This window comes from Corvus kubaryi, unplaced genomic scaffold, assembly GCF_017639235.1.
Source record: "Corvus kubaryi isolate FWS band 111438036 unplaced genomic scaffold, C.kubaryi_AGA036_p1.0 37249, whole genome shotgun sequence".
NCBI classification, from domain to species: domain Eukaryota; kingdom Metazoa; phylum Chordata; class Aves; order Passeriformes; family Corvidae; genus Corvus; species Corvus kubaryi.
In genome coordinates, this window is record NW_024581072.1 from 1,856,612 (window position 1) to 1,880,016 (window position 23,405).

A 23,405-nucleotide genomic window follows, 5' to 3' on the forward strand; every position below is an offset into this window, starting at 1 on the left:
CTTCCTGAAAGTTTTCTCTTTACAGACAGAGGAAATCACTGGTCCTCTTATTACGATAATCCTTGCTTCCCTTCTCAGTATGTATATACATACAGTATGTGAATACATACTGAGTACATACATACGTGTGTGTTTGTGTGTAAGTTTAAAAAAAATTGTCAAGAAAAGAGCAGAACACAGCCTTTATGATGCCAACAAAGCATGAGTTTACACAAAATGCAGTCCCTCTTCATAATTCATAAACATTACTCTTTCGGACAATGCTCTGCCTCCAACTTCATCCTCTTGTGATCCTCGGTAGTTACACAATCTCTTCCCCAAGTACCAATAACGATTTAAAATTAAAGCACTATATGCATAACAATAGTTTCCCACTCCTTCATTCTGGGGGCACTCCTTTTGATTTGACATTTTATTCCACTGCAATTGATAGCAGGGCTTTTTCCTCCATATAATTCTAAATAATTCAGTAGTCACAACAAGATTTATAACCTCGCTGTTTCTTCCCCTTTCCAAATTGTTTATTAATGTAATCAATAACACAACACAGCATTACTGGAGGACTCCATGTGCTGCCACTTTCTGTTGAGGAAACACTCATTCTAACTAGAGGATACATTTCCAATACTACACAAACCTGATGGACAGTTCTGGTAACAAGATAGAGTAGCAGTGGATGACTGTATCTCAAAACTGCTCATAATGTATTTTTACTCTAGTCAATAAAAAAAAAAATGACACTCAAAATTAACATACACAGATTTCCAAAGACCTATGGGTGCAGAATTGCTTTAAGCATAAGATTCCTATAACTAACACAGTACAACATACTTCAAGAAAATCGTAAGCAAAGGATTAATCAGCATATTTTCACTGAAAACAAAGGCAGGGGGAACAAGAGCAGACAAAAAAATGTCAGAAGCTCGCAGTGACCCATGTAACAGCTATTTCATAGGCAAGTGCCAACAGGAACTGCAAAGATGTACTTTGACTACTACCCATGAAGACGTCATTATCTTCAGACAAAAGAAAAATCCTTTTTGTTTCTCCCGTGGTTCCTTCTAATAGCTCAGAGATATCACATGCTCTCACTTAGCCAGACTGATTTCCTTTATTGATCTCTTTCGGGACAGTCTCTATAGCAAACTTAATGAAGCATTCCCTCTGGCTCTATGTCCACCCAGATCACAACTACTCTGGTCTAGCTACAGAATTCTGACAACAGAGATGTCTGCCAATGCACTGCAAAACAAAAATTTCATTTTAGGTTCCTAAATATGCATCCAATTATTTACACAATGAACAGGAATAGTAGTTCCCACACTGAGCAGACACTGTAGTTATTACTGAATTAAACACAACAGAAATTGTAGCCACCTGTCTAGTGTTTCTCTTTAATAATGACATTTCATTATTCATTTGGCACAGTCATAGATGAATTGTATCTTCAAGGATATTTCAAAATGCTTTGGCAAGTCCTTGAAAACATCACTGCAGTATTTCACGGACATTAAGTTTTGGAGCATCAATTGAGCTTCTGGGAAAAACAGCTTTCAGTCACACTGCTCAAAATACATCATTTTTTAAGGGCCAAGACCAACAAAAACATTGAATCACAAGCATTCTGTGCCTGAGGTGTTATACTGGGTGACAAAAGACTGGGGAGAGCAAAAGCAGTCAGTTCAAAACATATAACATTCCCAGTTGTGTCCCGTCGATTGCTCTACAAACTCAAATACTAGCATGGCTGTTTGAGAACAGCATTACAGCATTTCTCAGGCAACACGGCAACCATCCTGTGTCACTTCCAGGAGTTGCACTGGAATATTCCTGTATTTTACAGCTTGCATTTCTGTATGGGTCAAAGGTCTGAGTGGTCAAGTGCCCAGCTTTCTCTTTCCCTTTCTCCTCCTTTTGTAAAAGGTCCCAACTGGTTCCAGTTTTCTGGGTGTCAGTTCTTGTGAACAGATTAAATGTACATGCTTTTTTATTTTGTTAAAATCAGCCTGGCTTTGCAAGGGGTGGGCTTCTTCTCTTCCTTGAGGGGAAGGTACTGAAAATGCAGGACCTGACTGGGAGAGGGCAAGTGAGAGTAGGGGTGGGAGTGAAGTTACTGCCCTGAAATGGTGCCATGTTATTCACAAAATCAGCTCCTTTTTCCAAATTACAGCAGAAGAGCAAGTGCATCATTACTGATTCAGAAAGCTAAAACGCTGCTTCGTCACGAAATGGTCTTCTTGCCTCAAGCAAGCATTTTCCCTTCCCTAAATGCTTATTTATAATCTCGCTTGCAGAACTGCACAATAAATATGAGCTCTGCCATAAGCGTTCTGAATCTTTGGGATTGGCAGCTCTGTCCTGTTGTGTTGAGGCAATCAAGTGCCTGTCTCACTTTAGTAAAAATACCATAAATGCTAGGCTAGCTGGAAAATCATATACGGTTTAGATATCATCACTAGTAAATATAAATATGTTTTAGTATGTTTTACATGTTACAGCTCTTGATAAAGCTGTTTGTATTAGAAAACACATTTATTTGAACTTACCACACTACCTCTTGATGGGCAACTGAGGGACAGCAGGTGATTTCTTTGGGTTGAGGAAGGGTTCTTAAGCAGTAATTTTTTAAAGAATTTCAAGGTGCATGGACAAGTAAGGTGATATCAGGGATGGCATATGAGCTAGGTGAAAATGGCCAACTCTACAAAAGCACATGGAACAACCTACATAGTCTGTGTCCAGATAATTGCTATTTTCAGGATGTGGGAAGGGTTAAAGCTTTCAGAAAGGCTCAACAGAGCAAAATTAAGAGTTGACTGCATTCTTTACCTATATACTTAAAACATTAAGTTTTTCTTTTTAAATCTTAGAAGTTGTGAGCCTGAGAAAATTCAGTACTGATTATCACAAAATCAAACACAACTTGCCCTCCCCTTCTTCAGAAATTGACAGCTGAATTCTCTATTCTTAACTATATATCATCACAAACACAGAAATTGACATTAAGCTCTATATGCAGTCATGTTCAAGGTCCTCAGATTTCATTATTATTATTTTTACAGTGGAGTCAATGGTCACTTAAAATAGACTGCCAAACCTAATCCTAGTATGAATTAATTTAAATCCACTTAACATATTTACAAAGTGGATCTCAGAAAAATTATTCTGCTTACTGACCACTATAGTTTTGGTACTAATTCACTGTTGTTGCTCTATAAAAAGGCTGAATCACACTTGAACTTTTACTATATATATATATATGCAACTGTTAAGATAATCAACAATTAAGCTGTTCATTTGCTGCAAAACATAATTTTTTGGAACTTCCATAGGTTGGTGAACATTTAAGCAGAAATATAACCATGAGGATGAGAATATTTCTCTGAACAGAGTGATTTCATGCATAGACTTCATTTATAAAAGGAAAGCTCAGTTTAGTGTAATACCTGTTTTTGATAAGCCAAATAGCATATAAGGAAAATTAGGAATTGAATTCATTAGTGATTTTGTTTTGCTCCAGCACCAGGTTTCATACTTTTGACCAAGCTGCTGGAAACTAAAAAAATTGCCTGTCATATTAATAAAAAAAAAAAAATTATCTTTATTTTTTAAAATCTAAAGCTCTAAGGAAAATACACTTAAAGAATCATGAGGACAAGACATAGCATAGCATGTTTTGGGAAGAGTGATTTTTGTTGTACTTTAAGAGATAGTTATACTGAACATATTTCAGGCACAATTAGTAAGAGATTTAACTTATAAACATAGAAGCAATGTTGGTGATAAGGAAGACACGGCTGAATTCCAGTACTTCAAGAGGTACTTAAACTCCACTACAAATGACCTTCACTTCATACTAACAAAGAGCTGGCCTGCATTAGCTAAGAAAACACAGCATGCTCAGAGAAGGAGTAAAGAATGCAACTTTAGATATTGACTATTTTCACTTGTAATTGACAACGGTGCACAGATCACACAAGGAAGCTGTTTGTGCGGCTCTGTGAAAGCTGTGATGCCCCATAGCAATTCAGCTTCCTGACTCAGATATCAGACACCCAGATGTGCAGATACAGTGCAGTGGGAGACCACGGGCACTAGCAGTGTCCCAGGGCCACATCAACTCACTCTGCTTTCAAACAAGAAGTACTCATATAACCTAATGCTAGTACAGAAATAAACAGTTTCTTTTATGGAAAGTAATCAGTTCCACTGCTTTGAACTGGGTCATCCAGACTGACTCATTTTTAGTCAAGAATCTTGCAAAGAAATATTACTGCATAACTTTAGGACTGTTCCCACCCATTAGGAAGATGTTCCCACTTGAATAGCTAAAAAATGCTGAAATTTCCTCAAATTGAGTTTTTTTCTTTACTTTCTTTTGTATGTCCAAAGGTTGGTTACTTCTCATACATTTTATTCCATAGACTGCTAAAATAGGAACTGAGCTAGTAATGTCAATACTACTACTACTTCTATTGAGAAAAAGTACTGCTCTTAAGGAAGACAAGGTATAATATTTCCTTGTTAATGCAATTAGTTTCCTTTACACTTATTTTTTAAAGAAAAGCATAGGAAAACAAAACCAAACCAATCAGGAACCGCACTGTAGCACTGAAGGAAAGCAGCGGTATTTTCACACACACAGCCATACTCTGTGCCACGAGTGCCATTAAACAGTATCAGCTCTCACTGACCCCATGTACACGAGAGCATTTCAACAGCACTACTGCTAAGCAGCAATGTCAGAATGTTTCCTTCGTAGCTGAAAACACATCATATAGTCAGACATTCCTTCAAATGCTTGTTACACTTTGTACTCCTGTTTTAAAAACAAGCTTTCCAAACTGCCCAAGACATGATGGAATACTACGATGCTGTAAGATACAGTAATGTTTTAGCTTAATGAAAAGAGCTCATTATTTCTATTCATATTTCTTAATACATAAATAATTTTTAGCTCAGCTAATGCACAAGTCTTTTTTAGATCCTATGAAAATATGAACAAAAACAAACCTATTTTTTTCATACCATTAGTTTCTGCAAATTTCTGTACATCAGCCAGAGTTTTCAGTTCTGTCCTTGGGCAAGCTGATACACACAAGGCAATAGACTTAATCTTCTGATGTACTAGATCAATGTTGCATGGATCCAAGAAGAATACATACCTAGGGAAGGAAAAAAGGTAAATTACTTCTATTTTAATTAACAATTACACTGAAAAAAATTTCAAACTATGGGATTCAGTCAAGACTGAGTGATTCAGTCTACCCAGAAACACAGGAAATTTGATATTATTATAACTCCGTGGATCAAAAGAATTTATGTACTCAATATATGCACAACAAATGTATGGGTATTTATCTACCTTTGGATCACACAGAATGGGTGTTTAACTCTACCTGATTCAAGTCCATTCAAATGGTGCTACCCAGAAAACCAGCAGTAGTCCTACCATGCCTCTTCACAGATATGAATCCAAACATTCACAAACCTTTACTCCAACCTTAAACTTGAGTTTGAGATTGCCAAATTTTTTCCAAAAACACCCAACAAACCAAATAAAGTCACTCTTATGCTGCAAAAAGGAAAAGGTCCATGACTATATTAATGAATACACATAATACCAGTAATTAAGAACAGCTTTTTAGTTTAGATTGATTTTCCATGCCATGACAGAACAGATTACTTTAGTATTTAGTTAGAAATAAAAATCCTTTGGATATTTCAAGTAGAATTATCTAATGTTTAAGTGTAGTATTTTTAAAGAGATTCTCTTTGCTAACTTTCCACAATGAGTGCCATTTAAAAATTCAATGCATGAAGTACATATTATAGATTCTTAACTAACATCTCCTGGCTATATACACTTTATGAGAAACACTAACCCTACAAAACTTCCACTGGTATAATACAGATGCTTTTGTCTTCGAAAGTTGACCAAATCTTAAATTCCTACTGTTCTGGGATATACTATGCATTGAAATATTCTCTTCATATTACCTAACATCATATATGAAAACACCAGCAATCTGCCACATAAAATGCCATTTCTAATTTTGCAGTCCTCATGATGGGAATTCATTCTGTAACCAGTAAAAATCCCTTCTGCTCCTAGAAAGCATTTAGCTCCTGCCTGGACACCTTCTGTCTATATGCTAATTGCTGTCTACTGTTCTATTACCCAGTGTCAGTTCAAGAACGATTACTATATAGTACAGTCTTCCTTGAAAGTCCCTCAAAACTCATGTCATCTAAATCAACTGTAACATGGTAATAGATTACTTGCATTCTTAAAACATTCCTTTCTTTGTCAACATCTCAGTGAAATCATCCACCTCTATTTCTTTTTTACTTATTACACACTACGCATCTCAGGACTTCATAAACTAGGGTCTATGTTCACTGAAGTCTGAGAAACAAGTGTGAACATGAAAATTCTGTCCTGCAGACACAGTTAAAGTAACTGCATGCAAGCAATAAGCCACAGTTATCCTTATCTCAAAGAAAATACTCTTGAGTTTATACCAAGACATACAATAGCTGTTTTAATTGAAGTTCCTCCAGTTGTTATCCCATACAGTAAGGGCACATAGAAAGAGAGTGTCTACTCCTTCGAGGGTATTTGGTCAAAGGAGCTACAAACAAGAACCTACAGAGTCAAATCTGATTGATAATGGCAAGGGAGGCTAGGATGGGAACAAACCCGGTCAGTCTCACTAATTGGTAAGGATATGTGGATTATGAAAATTACGATTTTTCAGTAAGACTATCTGACTGAAGACCTTGCCAAACTGAGATAAGGAAAAGGAGGGAGACACTCACACATAAAAGTTGTCCACTTAATGTTAATAGAAACAGTCCATCACACTAATTGATGGGCTAACAAGAAACTGCAGACAAGGACTTTGTGATTGATAGGGATGCAAACTCCTAAGCACAGAATGTCAGAGGGGTCAGTGACACTGTGCCAGCTGCTGAGGGAATGTGCAGAGGACAGGGTAGCAAACAGAAAGGGGTGTAAAAGGGAATAGTTGATGTTGGTCAGTACAGTACATTATCTGATCTCAGCACCTCATCACTGCAGTCTGTCTTGTCCTATTGCTGAAGCTTTTAACCCTCTTTGCCTAATTCTATCCCATGTGCATGGATGCTGCAAGAGCTGCAGGGATTAAGTGCCAGCTACTGGGGGGACTGACATGGGTGTGAGAGTTTTAAGTGCCAGCAACTGGAAGCAGACCAGGGGTTTGGCTGCCCCAGGACTGTGGTGTCAGCTACCAAAGTGAGTGGGGTCTCAGTGCCAGTAGCAGCAAGGGGTCTTGGCAATGAGCTGCTGGGGTGGGAACAATGTGTGCCCACAAAAGTAAAGCAGAGGTGATAGACTCAGCATAGGTGGTCACAGCCCTTGTGGTGCTGGCTGTTGTACCTTCCCCAGAACAGATCTATGCAAATTAGAGAATCATAGACAATCCTGATTTGGAAGGTGACCCACAAGGATCACTGAGTCCTGCTCCTGGTACAACTCAGTAGCAAACTCCAAGCTGTATCAGATGGTGGTGAGTAGGGAGCTCTGAGTGAGAAGTGTTGGGTGGGCAGAAGGTCTGTGGTATTATTTTGGGGAAACTGTGGGTCTGTGATGCCTGTGGAATGAGTGTGTGAGTGTTTGACAGTCAGCACCAAACTGGATCAGCTGCTGAGTAGGGGGAACCCATGAGGTGGATAAGGGGCAGAGGTGCTGTGCTGATACTCAGAGAATCCACAAATGTATTAGAGCTTCCGAACCTGGAAAGCATCATGCCTGTGCCTACACTAGGGACCTTCTGCCACTGTCATCCCATGAGGAGGAGAGGACATGGTTGGCTGTTCTTGTGAGTGCCACTGTTGAAGGCAGCACCTTGTCACTGCCAGTCTGTAACCAGCTGTGTCAATGTCCCATATGTGACTCTCCATCCACATCCCTCAGCCCAGGCAAAGACCCTGGGTTCTGGGAACTGTAGGACTGGACTCCATTTCCTGGGCAGGAGGGTCCTCTGAATTTCCCTAAGGAAACCAAATCAGGAATGTCGCCATTAGCAAGCTAGAACTCAGCCCACTTCCACAGTGGTTTCAATTCAAGGGTCAAGCTATCATTTTAATTGCCAGAATATTTTGTAAAATAAATGCTACAATTTTAACTCAAACCTGGAAGTTGAGAAATACAACGCAATTATAGTGTCATATGCAGTTTTGACAGAAGTGTGGGCATAGCCTTAAACAGACACATGTAATTCCAACACTGCATTGTATAGTACGGAGACTGTTCTGACAGCAGTAAGGGAGGCGCACAGAAAACTCCAGGCTATCAAATCTGTGGCTTCAATCTGTGGCCTAGGAAGACACAAGTAAGATTTTTTTTTTACTTTCTAGCAGCTAGAACAAGAGCCAAAATGCTAGGCACCAGCATTACAGAAGAAAAGTTAATTTTTTTGTTTATAAAGCTTACTTGTAGAAAACAAGTGGTTTTACTGCAGAAAATTTCATACTGTGTCACCACGGAACAGGTCTTTTTTCTCTCTAGAAGAATGTCACTACATGCTTTGTGCTGCAATTCCAGTTATTTACAATCAGCAATAGACTAATTTTCTAATAAGGAAACAACTTATATCAGCAGTACAAAGACTGATGTAAACAAAGTAATCATATTGTTAGAGATGCTGCAACACTGCAAATGAAAATGTTTGCTATTTGGAAGTCAATATAGTAGACATACAACATATGCAAGTTTATGCATCTTTATAAAGTATCAGCCCTGCAGAGAGGGACCTGGAGGTACTGGTGCATGAAAAATTGGACATGACCCAGCAATGTACACCTGCAGCCCAGAAAGCCAACTGTATCCAGGGCTTCATAAAAAGAAGCATAACTAGCAAGGCAAGTTTTACTCTGCCCTCAGGAGTGTCCCCCACCTCGTATACTGCACCCAGCTCTGGGATGCTCAGTACAGGAAAGACATGAACCCCTTATAGCAAGTGCAGAGGAGACCCATGAAAATGATGAGAGGGCTGGAGCATATGAAGACAGGCTTAGAGAGTTGGGGCTGTTCAGCCTGGAGAAGGCAAGGCTGTAAAGACACCTTTTGGCAGCTTTCCAGTACTTGTAGGGGGCTTCTGTAAAAGACAGAAAGTGACTTTTCACACAGGCAGATAGTGAAAGGACAAAGGGTAATGGCTTTAAACTAAAAGAAGGTAGATTTAGAATGATAGAATCATTTTCGTTGGGAAAGACCCTTCACATCATCTATTCTAACTGTAAATGCAGCACTGCCGAGTCCACCACTAAACCATGTCCCTAAGCACCACGTCTACACATCTTTTAAATACCTCCAGGAATGGTGACTCAACCACTTCCCTAGGCTTGATAACCTTTTTGGCAAAAAGAATTTGTCATAATGTCCAATCTAAACCTCCCCTTGCACAGTGTGAGACCATTTCCTCTCATCCTGTCACTTGTAACCTGGGAGAAGAAGTTGATTCCCCCATCTACAGCCTCCTTTCAGGTAGCTGTAGAGAAATAAGGTGAAACCAAGAGCTAATTTGAACATTAATAACCCTTAGAATAGACAAAGCTAGCATCTTAAATATTACCTAAAAATTAACAGCTAGAGTGTACAGCCCATAGGGCATGGTATAGGAACTGTAATGCTCATATTGCAACATGAAGTACAGAACCAAGCAAAACCCCCACAAAAACCAACCTAAGAGGGTGTGAAGATGACCACATGGCAACCACCTGGTAACACAACAGCAAACCAATGAAAAGAAAGACCACTCCAGGCCCTAACAGGGCTGTTGGTCCAGGCTGCCACGTAAGGGATAGGGAACTTAGATTGCAAGGGAAATATTTCCTCATTCAGGTTCTCTTTTTCCAAGGCATCTAGATCAAGCTACCAGATATCATAACTGATCTGTGCCATCTAATGGAGGTGAGAGTCTAGTGTCAAAAATGTCTTTAACACTGGGGCATATACAGTTTCACTCAACCAAATACTCTCTGTAGATGCTGCAAACCATCCCTGGGTTTTCCCACTACCTAAACATTTCCAATAATTTCCTGAGGTCAAAGGCATGTATTCAGGTAGAATGCCACCCTAACTGTCCTCCATAGCATCATATGCACATCTCCTTCTACTTGAGCAGACAGCACGAACTGAATTCTGTCCAAATAACATTGGTGATCAAAAACCAGACTGAATTAGCACTCCAGGGACTTATACTTGGCTGCCATGGTCATCATTTATTTGCAAATAAAAAGGTCATTTCTTTAACCCCTTGTAACTACCAGAACTTGTAAAGCAAGGAGCTTACTTGAAGCAGACAGGTTTGATTAGAATTCCCTGCCAGATCTAGAGTATAATCCTATGTCTGACTCTAGAGCACAGACTATTAAAGTGTGTTGTGGTTTCTTGTAAAAATAAAAAGATGCCTGACCCAGTGTTTGTTCATGAGACCAGGTTGTAAAATCCTCCTTCCCAACATTTCAGCTCACTGGTTTCAGCAAATCTGATGTACACAGAGCAAATCATAACCCTGTAAGAACTCTGCTTTTCATTCTTACCACCTAGATTTCCATATCCACACAGACCACATCAATTTCACTTCCACGTGACAGTGCCTATGGGTTGCTGTCATATACAAGGAAGAAAATGTTATTTTTACAGATGATTTAGCTTTTCAGCGCTTGGACTGGGAAACGAAAATGGAACTACCCTGCAAGCAAAATGCAATGAGAATTAACTTCATGTTTCCAGAGCCCCATTTGTGGAGCTTAAAAGTCTTTTCTTTCTCTACACAAACTGAAATGTACAGACAGGAAGAAGAGTTTATTTTTACAGTCTGTCTGCAAAGTGCCCCTGTAAAAATAGTATTAAATACTTCCATGAACTCCACCTCAGACACTGTAGGAACTCCATCTGCTAGAGACAGATGCAAAGCAGATAGCTTTTTAAATGTGCTTGGCAAATCTTCAGAAGAAACTATGGGCTGTGAGAGAAGGAAGGATCACTCACTTACATAAGAACCAATCTCTTCCAAAACTGAACACCCTGGACTATACCAGGCACTTCATGTGAATAGTTAAAGAATAATGTGCCTTAGCAGAATGTTTTTCTTAACCAAATAGAGATGATTATATCTCAAATATGTATCTATTAATTTGCTTAGATCATGCCTCAAGCCATGACATCTTTGTTAGAAAAACGTAATTCTTTTGAACCTCATTAAGACTCTTGACAAACAACAGGCTCTGTCAATTAGCTGTGTTAAAAACAGTCTCTCTTTTTTTCTGCTGTCTTTTGAGCTTGCATTTACAAGAGGAAATCACTTAGTGGTAGAGGTTTCCCCACATGGTGGTCTGATTTATGTCAGATGTAAAAGACTATCACAACATTAATTATAACATTTCAATAAGGTGTCTGAATTTCTCTACCTTCACATGAACTCAGACACCATTTCTTTCTAAAGGTAAACTTAAAATTATGGTTTTAAAATTTGCTTTTTTTCTCAGAACATTAGAATCATAACTCTGTACTGAATACAAATGGGTTTAGGAAGTGAGAAAATGTTTGTGTAAAAAGATAGGAAAATTATGCTGCATAAGTTTTAAGCCTTTCAACCTTCTTGAAAGATGGGATTATATCAAGAAATTATTCTTCTGACATAAGAGATCTGTAAAAAGTTCCAGACATTTTATTTATCTCAAATATTTCTGGTAACCAACAATTATCTATCTACACTAAATCTTAAATTACATATTTAGAAGTCTTTAGAATAGAACCAGATCTCAGGAAAGTATGCTTCCAAAATAATTTAAGAAAATCATCAAATTTTCTCTTAGTCTGAAAGTGTGAAGGAAAAGGCTTTCATACTCAGAAATTAATAACTTTTTAGTTCCTTGAAGTAATCAACAGTGAAAGAAACATTTTTTTTGTCAGTTAATACCACACCGTACTAAGCTAAACAGTTTACTTCCTTAAGTCACCCAAGTTGTGCAGAAGCCCTCTGAGCACTTACTGACAGACACACCTCAAGAGACATTCAGGTTTTCAACCTGTCAGTGCAGAATTCTTGCCACTGCTCCAGTACTACTACAGCAATATAAAGTCTTTCTGTACAACCGATAGGAAGTACCTGAACTTTAAGTACAAGTTTTGTAAGTAAGTACTTACTTTGTAAGTACTGCTTAATCAAAGCTGCGTGTGCCTCTAAAGTTTTGTGCATTTTTTCCACAAGTCACTTACATATATTCTGCCTACAGTTTAAGTTTTAAAGTCTTATTCTAAGGCGCCAGGCACACTTAATCTCCCCCTACACCTAGTGGCAGAAACCGAGCATACAAGATCAAAAGCAAACCATTTTTACACAGATATCAAAGGCTTGCTCCCAAATCTAAGACCTAAAACTCTAACAAACAAGACTTTTCAGCAGCCTAATACAATATCCTACATGAAATGGATACTGAGAAAAAGTAATTCCTCAATGTCTTAGCTGTATTCATATTGCATATCTGCCAATACATAGTCTAATGTTGCCGGTTGTTACAAAAGACTGTTGACCTCTAAGTGAGAAAAGTGTCAAAGGTCAAGCAGGAATGAGTTAGCATACCCCTTTTCCCACTTTATTTAAAACCACTCTCAAAGGAAGAAAGGTTTTGCCTTTCCTGGTTTACAGAATGCAAAAATTGTATCGCATACTTACTTCTTGTGTGTGAGGTCCAGACCACTGTTGACTATTCCCTCCACCTTAACATTTTTCTGTCCACAAATATTTCCATAACTGTCATATCCTGAAAGCAGTCTTGCAGCTGCTCCTGTAGCTATTGAAAAGCCACAGATAAAACCCTGGAGGAATAAAAAAACCCCACAGTTTAGCAATACTCTGTTTGCCAGATGGGAAAAGTTGGTTTTATTAATTTATTTCTAAGCAGAGATTGTCTAAAAATTCTTTCAGACTGGAAAAGGAAAGACAAGGATCATCACAGAGAACTGTTGTGCAATAATAAAATTAAATGCAAGCTAAAAGAGGATTCAGACATCTAATACTGCGTATCATACAACCATAGTTAAGACCCTTGTATGTGGTTTTTATGAGAGTCATATTTTCAGCAAGCGGGCATGAAGCAGAAGTCAGCAAGTGAGCAAGGGCAGGCAGTGAAGGAGAGCTACAAGCAGAGATGTCAAGGATTGCTATGCATCTTAGAGAATCTTCCACACAATCCAGATTTTCTTCCTTTCCGATTTTTTTCTTTCCTTTAAATTAAGTGCTTTCAATGATGAGATAGAATGAACAGGCCTATCTAACACAAGTTTCTTTTAAGGAAATCCTCTTAAAGCAAGTGACCAGGTCAAGGCCACTACGGTTTAAGATGCAGGTTTTAAATGCAGGAAAGAAACAGATGCAAAGCAAGATGGCTCAGATCACGTAATGCGGAAAATACCCTAAGTAAGCAAGTCTTGCTGTGAACTTTCAGAGATATTTCACAAGCAAAACCAAGATCAAGGCAGTGATTGTGCAAACAAGAGACTGGCCCAAAAGCTTCATTATCAAACCACTGACAGGGAGAAATGAACAATCAGCTCACTCCACTACCACCAAGAAACTGTTTTCATATGTGAGGCAGGCTAAGATGTGAGATGTGGAAGCAGAACAAACAGCTGAAGCAAATGCATGGAGCAAAAGATGGCAGTGGAAGGATCAGATGAAATGATGGCAACAGGTAATGAAGTTGGCATGGAACAGTGAAAATGTGGGTGGTTCACCCTGCAAGTGAAGTCTCCTACAGCACCAATTATGTGACCAAGTTGGATGATTACTCTGTATATTATATCGATTAGACAGCAAAATTTGGGACACTCATGCACAGAAAACTAATTTATAACTGGGCGAACAGGTAAGTGTAACTGAATAATCAGGGAGCATCAGCAAAACCAGAAAAAAACCAAACACACAAGAGAGATACTTGTTTCAGGAAGCACTGTGCTTTTTGCAATTTTAAGATATTCATATTACAGTGACACTGATTATAAATAATCATTGTAATTTTTGCATTTGAAGTCCAACCATTGAAAAACACCCTAGGGAAGGCAGAAGAAATTTTTCAGTGGAATTATTCCAAACACCAGAGACTGAGGTACAGCAGAAAAAAAAGCTGAGAGCACGTAAGTCCCAAACGCCTCTAAGGACAACTGCTTGCAACACAGCAGTAGAAAACAGCAACGGACGTTTTCTGTTTAAGAAGAGTAGCAGACATAGGTCCATGAAACGAAACAAGATGGAAGGAGGTATACTTCTAGTTTTCATTAATCTGTAACTCTTGGAGGTTTGATCTAGTAATAAAAAGTGTAGAGTGTTGTGAGGCTGACTTGAGAAAGGTGATGGTTTCATCACAGAGGACAGAACTGTTAAAACTTTGAAAGAAAGATCTTATCATTAGTAATATGGTTGTTAACAACAGCTGCTTCTACTAAGCATTCAATAAAAATAAATAAATTAACAAATAAACAAAAAGTCAACTCTTTGGTAGCCAGAAACATTGCTTCTCACAAGAAGTTTACTGGGATTCACAGTTTACCAGACTCCCAGCTATCATTTCTGGGACATGCAGAGCCCCATAAGGAACATGAGTCAAGTGGTAATTCACCACGCTGAAAATCACTTATCACTGAAACTGCAGTTTCAGGGGATGAGAAGCTGGAGCAAGAACTGGCATAAACAATGAATTACAGATCCCTACCAAAGACCTTTGATATGTACACACTACCCATTTCTTCTACAGCTGATGGTTCCCATGCAAATATATCCTGACCTTTTCCAGTGATTAAGTTACTGATGGGTTTTAAAATTCCTTTCTTATGAATGCAAAGTCTTCAACTATGTAACATTTACAAAATCCTCTGAGTTTTACTCACCATTCCTATGCAGAAAAGGATGAATAAGAGCAGCCATGGTACATCTGTGCAGCTGTGGTCTTCCAGAGGCTTCCACTCTCGCTTGGAACTCTTGTGTGAAAAGAGAGAGATAAGGTTAACAACACTTTGTCTGCTCATAATAGAAAAAGGCAGAAAATTATTCTACAGGGCATTTACATACAGCAGGAGCCATCTTTAAGTGCCAAGATAGTTGAAGAAGTTTGGTCAAAAGGCTTAGAGTAAGGTTCATGTAGGACTCCAAAAGAAGTGCCTCCACAGGAGCTAGATCACCAAACAGTTATTTATCCAGAAAACAGTTAATTTATCCAGAAATTTACAAATAGTTATCCACAAAACAGGTTATTTTCACTTGTCTTTTTATTAACAGAAAACAGAAATTAATGGCATGAAATTGACAATGTCTCCTATTGCAGTCTTCCACAGTTGCCTTTCAGTAATCTGATTTCCAGCAAAGATAAAGGATTAAACTTTTCAAAAGCCCCTAAGTATTCAAACACTATTGGCAGGTTGAACAAGAACTATGCCTGTAGAAAGGAGGCAACAAATTGCCGATTAAGGAACAGTTTTCTACCTGCCATAAGGCAGCTGAGCTTAACATTTCAGTGAAGAAATACTTTATCGGTATTGCTATGGTGCCAGAATGGAAAGTTGTGCAATTAAAGGTTGAAACACTCAATGATGGAGGTAGTTGTAAGCAATTCAGATAGTTTGCTGCTCATGAGGTAAAAATTCTCATGTATACATTGCTAAGACAATTAAAGTCTTATAAACAGTCATCTAGGCAGAAAGGTTTCAGGGAAAGAATAAGCACTCGCTGTAATACAAAATCAACCACCAAATCAGAATTTGTTATAACAAAAATACTGATTACAGCAACTTTTAAAAATACACAGTTACACAGACAAGTTTTTTCAACAGGCTCCCAAATACTGAATCTTCAGATATATTGACTGAGACCCAAAAACTGCAGACAACGTTTTAATCCTTGAGGAAGAAAAGGAGATTGATACAGGGAGACTACATACACAACAGCTCTCTCCAGAGACAGAGCAAAGGGGATAACCTATTCAAATTTTGAATTTATTTTTTTCTCTTAAGACTCTGAAGAATCTTCAAGATTTTGCTGACAAGGTAGTAAATGTCAGTACTGAATTAAAACAGAATGGCTGGGTGAAATGTCAACTGCTTTTATCTCCAGTATGTATTTTGCATATTTTTAATAAAAAAAAGCAATAGCATGCAACTTAAATGATATTAGCAAGGTGCTTTTTTGGTATTCATGACTTTGGCTTTTGTTAATTCACAAGCACAAAGCAACCTTTTCAAATACTACCATTAGAAAGCTAAAAACTGGGTAAACAAATGAAATCCTGCATGCATCACACTTCAAAAAATTCAGTTTTCTAAGTAGTCTGACTTTGCATTAGGGGATTCCATGCAAATTTTGCAATCTTTTATTAAGGAAGTTCCACTTACAGATGTGATAAATACAGTTTTAATTCAGACTGCAAACTCACCATAGGTTCTGAACAGTCAAACTTCTTTAGATTTTACTCAATAATCAGTAGTGAGAGGTGCTAAAAGGTCACATTATGCACTCTACAACCCACATTCAACAAAACTGAATCTTCTGATCCTGGCAATTCACGCTTAAAACGAACACCCTCTTCGAACTTAACATTTACCACAAGATTGTGACATTTATGTTGTTATAATTAGTATAATCATAATTACATAAAATACGTAAGACTTTGTGCTTCCTATTCCTAATTCACCCCAAGAACTCTAGATTCTTTAGAAATTTACTTTTATTTACAAACAGCAGAGACAAATTTCAGCTACAGCTGCTATCTTAAGAGTAAACTGCCCTTGGCAAAAGAGGGAGCAGCAAAATGCACTGCAGAGTGTGCTTTGTTTGTTTTGTTGGGGTTTTTTTAATCCTCTCTCTACCATCTGCATACAAAATCTTTTAATAGGATTTTTAAAAGCCTCTAGAATAGCTCTGGTAAGGATTTAAGTTGTCTGACTAGTCACAGTTACCATAAGTAATCCATTTTACTTACTAAGTGGACTACAGTTTTTATGTCAAAAAGAAACTTGAAATGCCATAACATAGGACATAGTTAGGAGGTTACACAGATAAATTAATTCTCTGTCTAAAATTCTTACTGTGCTAAAAAAAAAAAAAAATAACAGAACAAAATTTTTAAAAAAATAAGGAAGGTATTCTAAACAAAAAGTATCCTTGGAAGAAACTCAACAGGCACTAGATACTTACTAACTTACAATTTAACCACCTAGCAAGGTAGCAAGGTCTGAAACTGTGTATGTTTAAAACAACACCCCTCTTCTGTAGCCTGTCTCATCTTTCTTGTCCTCAGACCTTACAAAACCCAAGCTAGCTACCATTATCTGTCTACTATTTTCTTCCCAGTTGCCTCTTTGTACTCTGGATTCCCAATGAATCTTCTTCCATAGCTTCCCAGCCCTTTATCCTTGTCTTTGATGTTGGTGTCTGTGTCTCTCCAGTGACTGCTCTCTGTCTACTCTACACCCTTAGGCACTTACTCAGACTGTGATTTTCATGCTTTAGCAACATAAATTGTTAATCCATGGTCAACATAAGGTCTAACAAATGTTCGTTCTGCAATCTGTAAACTATACTTCGTCCTCACTGTGACTGAAACACCACAACATTATAGCAGACATGCTTTACCTGAAATCCTAAAACTGCACTTCTACTTATTTTAGCCCTTCTTCCAGATAGATTAGGAGTCTACAGTATTTGCTTATGCAAGAAAGCTAGAGACAAAAAAAATGTTTTTGAAATTATTTGATTCATTTCACATTTTCTCTTAAAATAGAGCTTTCGTAATTTACACTATGCTCTCTAAAGATATTCTTGCCATTAACAAAGCACAGAGCCTGTACTGTCATGAAAGCACAGAGAATTTTGAGCACTATCAGTCAGAAGTGGAAGGCTGGCAAAAGAGCCCTTCTCTCCAAGACAAACTTGCAGGTTGGGCATTTCCTCATAATAGCTTTTCTGTGTTGATTTCATGAGTTATTTACTCAAGAACCCAAATGAGTGTGTTCAGAAGTTTACACCTGTCCATTTTGTACAAGACTTAGCAAACTCAAAACCCAAATCAGAACCCTTGGGTTCAGCAGTTTTACCATCACGTTTTAGTACTACACACCTAGAAAACTGCATGTCTACAATTAAGCCTTCTCTTGCAGAAGAGGAAGTGTGAAGAACGTCAGGACATTAACTACTGGTTTTTCCTAGTTAAATTCAGAGTTACACATTCTCATGACTAAAAATACTTGCATGCAAATACAAAATAAAAAAGAGGTTATTTTCTTGGTATTCATTGCATCCAGTCACTCCCAAGCAAAACCAGAAATCCCTCTTCCAGATTTCTTTCTTGCTGCCACTTCCAAAATATATCTTTGGAGCACCAAATAGTAGGTCTCCTCTGCATACTGCAATATACTTCTGTACAAGAATAGCCAAAACCAGTGGTTACCACTTTCACTGGCAACTGTAATAGCAGTACTGGATGCTGCCATACAAGCACTCACGTGCCATAACCAGAGTGAAACACATATAAGACCATTAAAAAAAATGTAAAAATACAGCATTTCAACAGGAGACTACAGATGCAGGGAGCTACGGAGAATTTACTTGAAACACAAGATGTCTCATGCAATGTAAAATTTGGGAGTGATGAGACTGAAGCAAGAAGCCTATGAAAGAACATCTGCAGCACTATATATACAAATAATCAAGCTGTGGGTTAATAGCAAAGATGTGAATAAGATAAGGATAAAGATGGAATTTGCCATCAGCTGATGATGTTGCAACACCACGGTACAGGCAGCAGAAAGAAAAAATCTTGTGGTGGTCAGAGCACATGTTTCAAGAAGAAAATTAAAGTACTAGTGAGGCAGGTGGGCTGAATTAAGGACAACCCAATTAGTAACTGGCATGAGTTAAGACCACCAGATGAAAACAAGTTGCAGGTCAGAGCCTAGAGGTTAGACTCTAGGCTCCACTTCGGCTAGTGAGTGTAAGTTAGCAACTGGAGAGTATAGGACTATTCCAATTTGCATATGAACACAAAGGTTGTAAGAATAAAGCCACAACTTCATTCAGATAGTTAAGGACACTGATGTTAAGATAATGTGCTACAAAACCCTATCCTAGGAATCATATTAATCTAACTACACCTCCTTTAAATTCTCTGTTGTTTTATCACCTTGATGTAACATCTGGACTCAGAGTACATACAACTGTAGTTCAATACAGAAGAGTAAACAGACATAACTGCTCTTTGTTTATTTATATTAGAATTCAGAAATTATTGTGAAGCTAACTATCTTCATAGAAGACAAACAGCCACAGCATGCACATAGCATTAATAAATGGCCTTTAGAGGCAAAAAAGGGTTCTCATCCTGACCATTTTTTGTGGAAACTGCTGGAGTCCTGCGACATCCACCTTTCTTAGAAGGCAGACTGGTTCTGATAAAGTAACAGATTCAACTGATCATATAAACAGTATTTGGTTTATTCCAGTAGCACTGTGAGTACAGAATACATAAATTTTACACCTCTGATGCAAGTTTGACCCTTCAAAATTGGAGAGTCCATTTGCAATACTGTGCATACCACCAAATGATATGTAAAGGCTCCTTGGGAAATGGGCAAGCCAAGTTAAAAAGGTGATGACCAAGAAGTCATCCAGTTCAGAAGTTGTCCTGCAAGCCAAGTTTAACCCTGCATCTTGAAAGGCTATTGAAACATACCCACATAGAAGAAAAAAAACAGAAAAAAGACAGCTCTTGAAACATTTATCAGTGTTTCCTAACAGCCATTTAAGGAGATGGTATTTTATTCATTTTACATCTTTACAAGCTAAAGAACAGTACTAATCACACGTTGACCTTTACTGTGAAGCATTCTGCCTACAAATAAGATGAGCCATAATTTACTAGTTTACCAAACTGTTTGCAATGCAATAGAGTAATTCTCCAGGTTTAACAGATATGGCATTTTTCTAAGACATGGCAGACTTTTCTACACTGTGCAGCTGTTTAAAAGAACTAGCACCAGCTGCATGCTGTCCTAATGAAACTTCTTCCACCTCTTAACAGACCTTGATCCTAGAGCCTAAAGAAAAAGAGTATATGAGTCCTGATCCCAAGCATACACACTCAATTCCCCACACAAGTACACTTTCGAGAACAAAAGTTAACAACTCAAGTAAACCAGTTCTCTATATAAAAAGTTCATGTGGTGAATCTACTGTTTAAAGTGTGCAGAACAAAGTCTTGAAGCATAAACCTATTTTCAGTTCACGTCTTTACCAATCATGTTACAGTTTTATAGAAAACCCTTGGCTTACTTCACCAAGAAGTCTAAGAACACTGACTCAGTTGACTTAGTTAAAATGTTCACCATTACCTACAGACTTCCTATGCATGACCTACAAGTATTCAGACAAAGCACTAAATAGCAGCTCACATCACTATCATGAGTTCAGACAATCTCTCAGGTTCACAATAAAACTTGTTTATTATACAGCGTATTATTGGTACACCTCCATTACTAGAGCAGGAACATGCACCAGCAAGTGCAAACTTTTACCCTACCAAATTTTACCAATTCCCTGGAAGAATGAACTACATTGTATCACAAAAATACCTCCATAAACACACTAAAAAAACTGTTAGTATAGACTTGGCCTGGATCTACCTCTGGGGAAGAGCAGTATTGCTCCAACCTCAAAGAACTTACTAATGGTTGCATTCTCATGGGAGACTTGAATTGCCCCAGACTTGCAAAACTGAAGCAATGTCTCCCACTTACAGGGACAAAAGCGCTTGTCACTGTAACACTACTGCAGCATGTCCCAGCCATCTCCAGAAAGAAGCCCAAACACCTTGGAGCAATTCGAAAAGGGACTGCATAATAGAACATGCAATTCACGGCGGAGTTCAACTGTGAGTCCATTTGTGTGTAATTTCTGCTTCAATTTCATTACAAAATGGTGTATTTTTCAGTTTACTGCAAAGCAGACACTAGTTACACTTCAGACATAAGAGCCATATACCAGTATTTTACATACAGGCACCTACATCCTTATTTTCCTAATGACTTCACATTCGTCACTTGATCTCCAATGCCTTGTCTACTGAAAAAATGCACCTGCCTGTTAAAAGTATGAAACTCAGAAATAATGCTAGAAAAAGTTTTCTGATGGTGTAATACTGCTTTATCCACCGAAGGGTAATGAATTTATACTTTGCTTCTCTTCAGAGATTAAGAATACCACCAATTCAATGGGTCCACATCTTCTATTTCACTAATGTTCTCAGACTCCACCAAAAGTATTTATAAGTTTTTAACATATGGTAAACAAAATCGAGATCACCATAAGGTATCACTTAGAGAATTACTAATGGATGTTTACCCTGAAAACTCATACGTGGGGACTTCGCTCTTGAATGTAGCATATGTTGTGTTGTAGATCATCTTCCATTCATCTTTACAGTCAATTCATATTAAACATTGCTTCAAAACTCCTTGATTACATGCCTCTGCCTCAATCAACAACTAAATATTTATCTTGAAACATAACACAGCTGATTAAATAAAGAGTTGACATGATCAGCACACCTGCTGCAGTTTTGAAGTTTAGAGATCAGGCCATCTACAGACAAAAGCCTTGTTTTTAAGTCTCAAAATATTTAGTTATTGTTTCTTTTCTTCAGTACACATTATTAAGCATTTATTTCAAATGAGCAATAAAGAAGGATACTTTAAAAATATCACAGTAGTATTTTTCAGGGGCTTAAAATATCCATTTCAATGCAATTTTGGAACTTCCATGGTTCTTACTCACTAATAAAAAAAACAGTCATGAAAACAAAACCAAACCAATAACAATGAAAACTCAAAGCAACAATAATAAAACAAACCACAAAAAAACAAACAAAACCCCACAACACCCCCAAAGCCCACAAAACTAAAAAATTAAAACATTTCTTCACTTCTGAAGACACTTTGCACATACCAAGTTACTGTATTACATTTGAATTTTCTACTTGTTCATCAACCTGTTTCACAGAATTTCAAATGTTATTACTTCTACAGACTGAAAATCCCAAATTACAAAATATTTTCTAACTTTAGACTACTAAAACATAAAATTAAAAACACACTTTACTTTCCAATGTTAGCTTTATCACAGGACATTAAGACACATGCAAAAAACCCACCAGGAATCCCAGGGCAGAACTCCCCAGTTACTGGTCTCCACATGAGATGTGAAGGACATTCCATAGAAAAGCTCCCCCTGTTCTCTCCACTGTCTTCTTGTAAATTTAAGACCAAAGACATCACAGCTCATTAGGAGCTCATGGCCTGCACAGCACTGCTGTGAGAACTAACCATGTTGCCACTTACAGGGCCATTCATAGCAGTTTGATACATGTTCCTTCAAAATCCATCCTATATTCAAATATGTTTGCCAACTGAAAATCATAGCTGCTTAAATACAAACTCCCAGCTTAGAGGTTCAAATTTCTCGCATAACAAGAAAGAAAAACACTCATAATTACAGTAAGAGGGCAGTGCTCGAGGACACAGAGTGCATTAGATTAACAGGAGCTAACACTGGGAGGAGAATGGAAAGGGAAATAATGTGTCAAGCCCCTACCTTATTACATAAGCGTATTTCCTTTTAACTAGGCAATAATTTTTCAGTTTTTCATAGCAAACTATGGGAAGTCTGACAAAGCATTCCCAGGTCATGGTTATCATGACCTTGAACAAATGGGTTTCCTCTTTTGTTTCTGTAGATCTGTATACAATACGCAGAGGTCTCTTCCTCTGCCAAATAATATATCTGAAGAGCTGCAAGAGTAGTTTCAATTTAAAACCAAATGAAAACAAAACAGGCCAGTGCTCATTTCTAGTGTTATTAACTACATTAATAAAGAGCAGGAACATTATATATTATCAGATACAAGTCACCATGTTCTGCTCACCATGCTTGCCACCACAGTCCAGCAACACCACTAGTAAAAACAGCGGCTGCTAGAAACTAGCATGTAGAAATGCAGTATGGAATCAGCTTTCCAATATACAGCAATCATCTCTTATTCTTATAGTGCATTGCATACTGGGTTGAAATCATATTAAAGCAGAGAAAACTAAATTTTTGGACTGTAAAGCTGAACTTCAAAATGAAGTTGACACTTCTCTCTTCTTAAATATACATACAGATGCTCTTGAGGCTGTTGTCATACAATTATACACTTTTATTCCACATTAGAAAAATGCTTACCAAGAAGATTTAAATGGGGAAAAAAAAAAAAAGAGAAGAGAAGAGAAGAGAAGAGAAGAGAAGAGAAGAGAAGAGAAGAGAAGAGAAGAG

The 23,405-nt window shown here is 37.8% G+C and overlaps 1 protein-coding gene across 5 annotated transcripts in view; it reads right to left on the bottom strand.

Annotated features, from left to right (window-relative positions):
- The window catches only part of SLC44A1 (solute carrier family 44 member 1), an 88,441-nt gene that overhangs the window by 57,772 nt on the left and 7,264 nt on the right, over positions 1 to 23,405 (bottom strand). For all 5 annotated transcript variants that reach the window (XR_006015263.1, XM_042023419.1, XM_042023418.1 and 2 more), the window contains exons 2-4: positions 14,939 to 15,028; positions 12,729 to 12,871; positions 5,029 to 5,165 (exon numbers count right to left, since the gene is read on the bottom strand). Coding sequence is in view for 4 of the 5 variants with exons in the window: in XM_042023419.1 (XP_041879353.1) it covers positions 5,029 to 5,165; positions 12,729 to 12,871; positions 14,939 to 15,028 (370 nt within the window). In the remaining variant the exon portion in view is untranslated. The remainder of the gene's footprint in view (positions 1 to 5,028; positions 5,166 to 12,728; positions 12,872 to 14,938; positions 15,029 to 23,405) is intronic.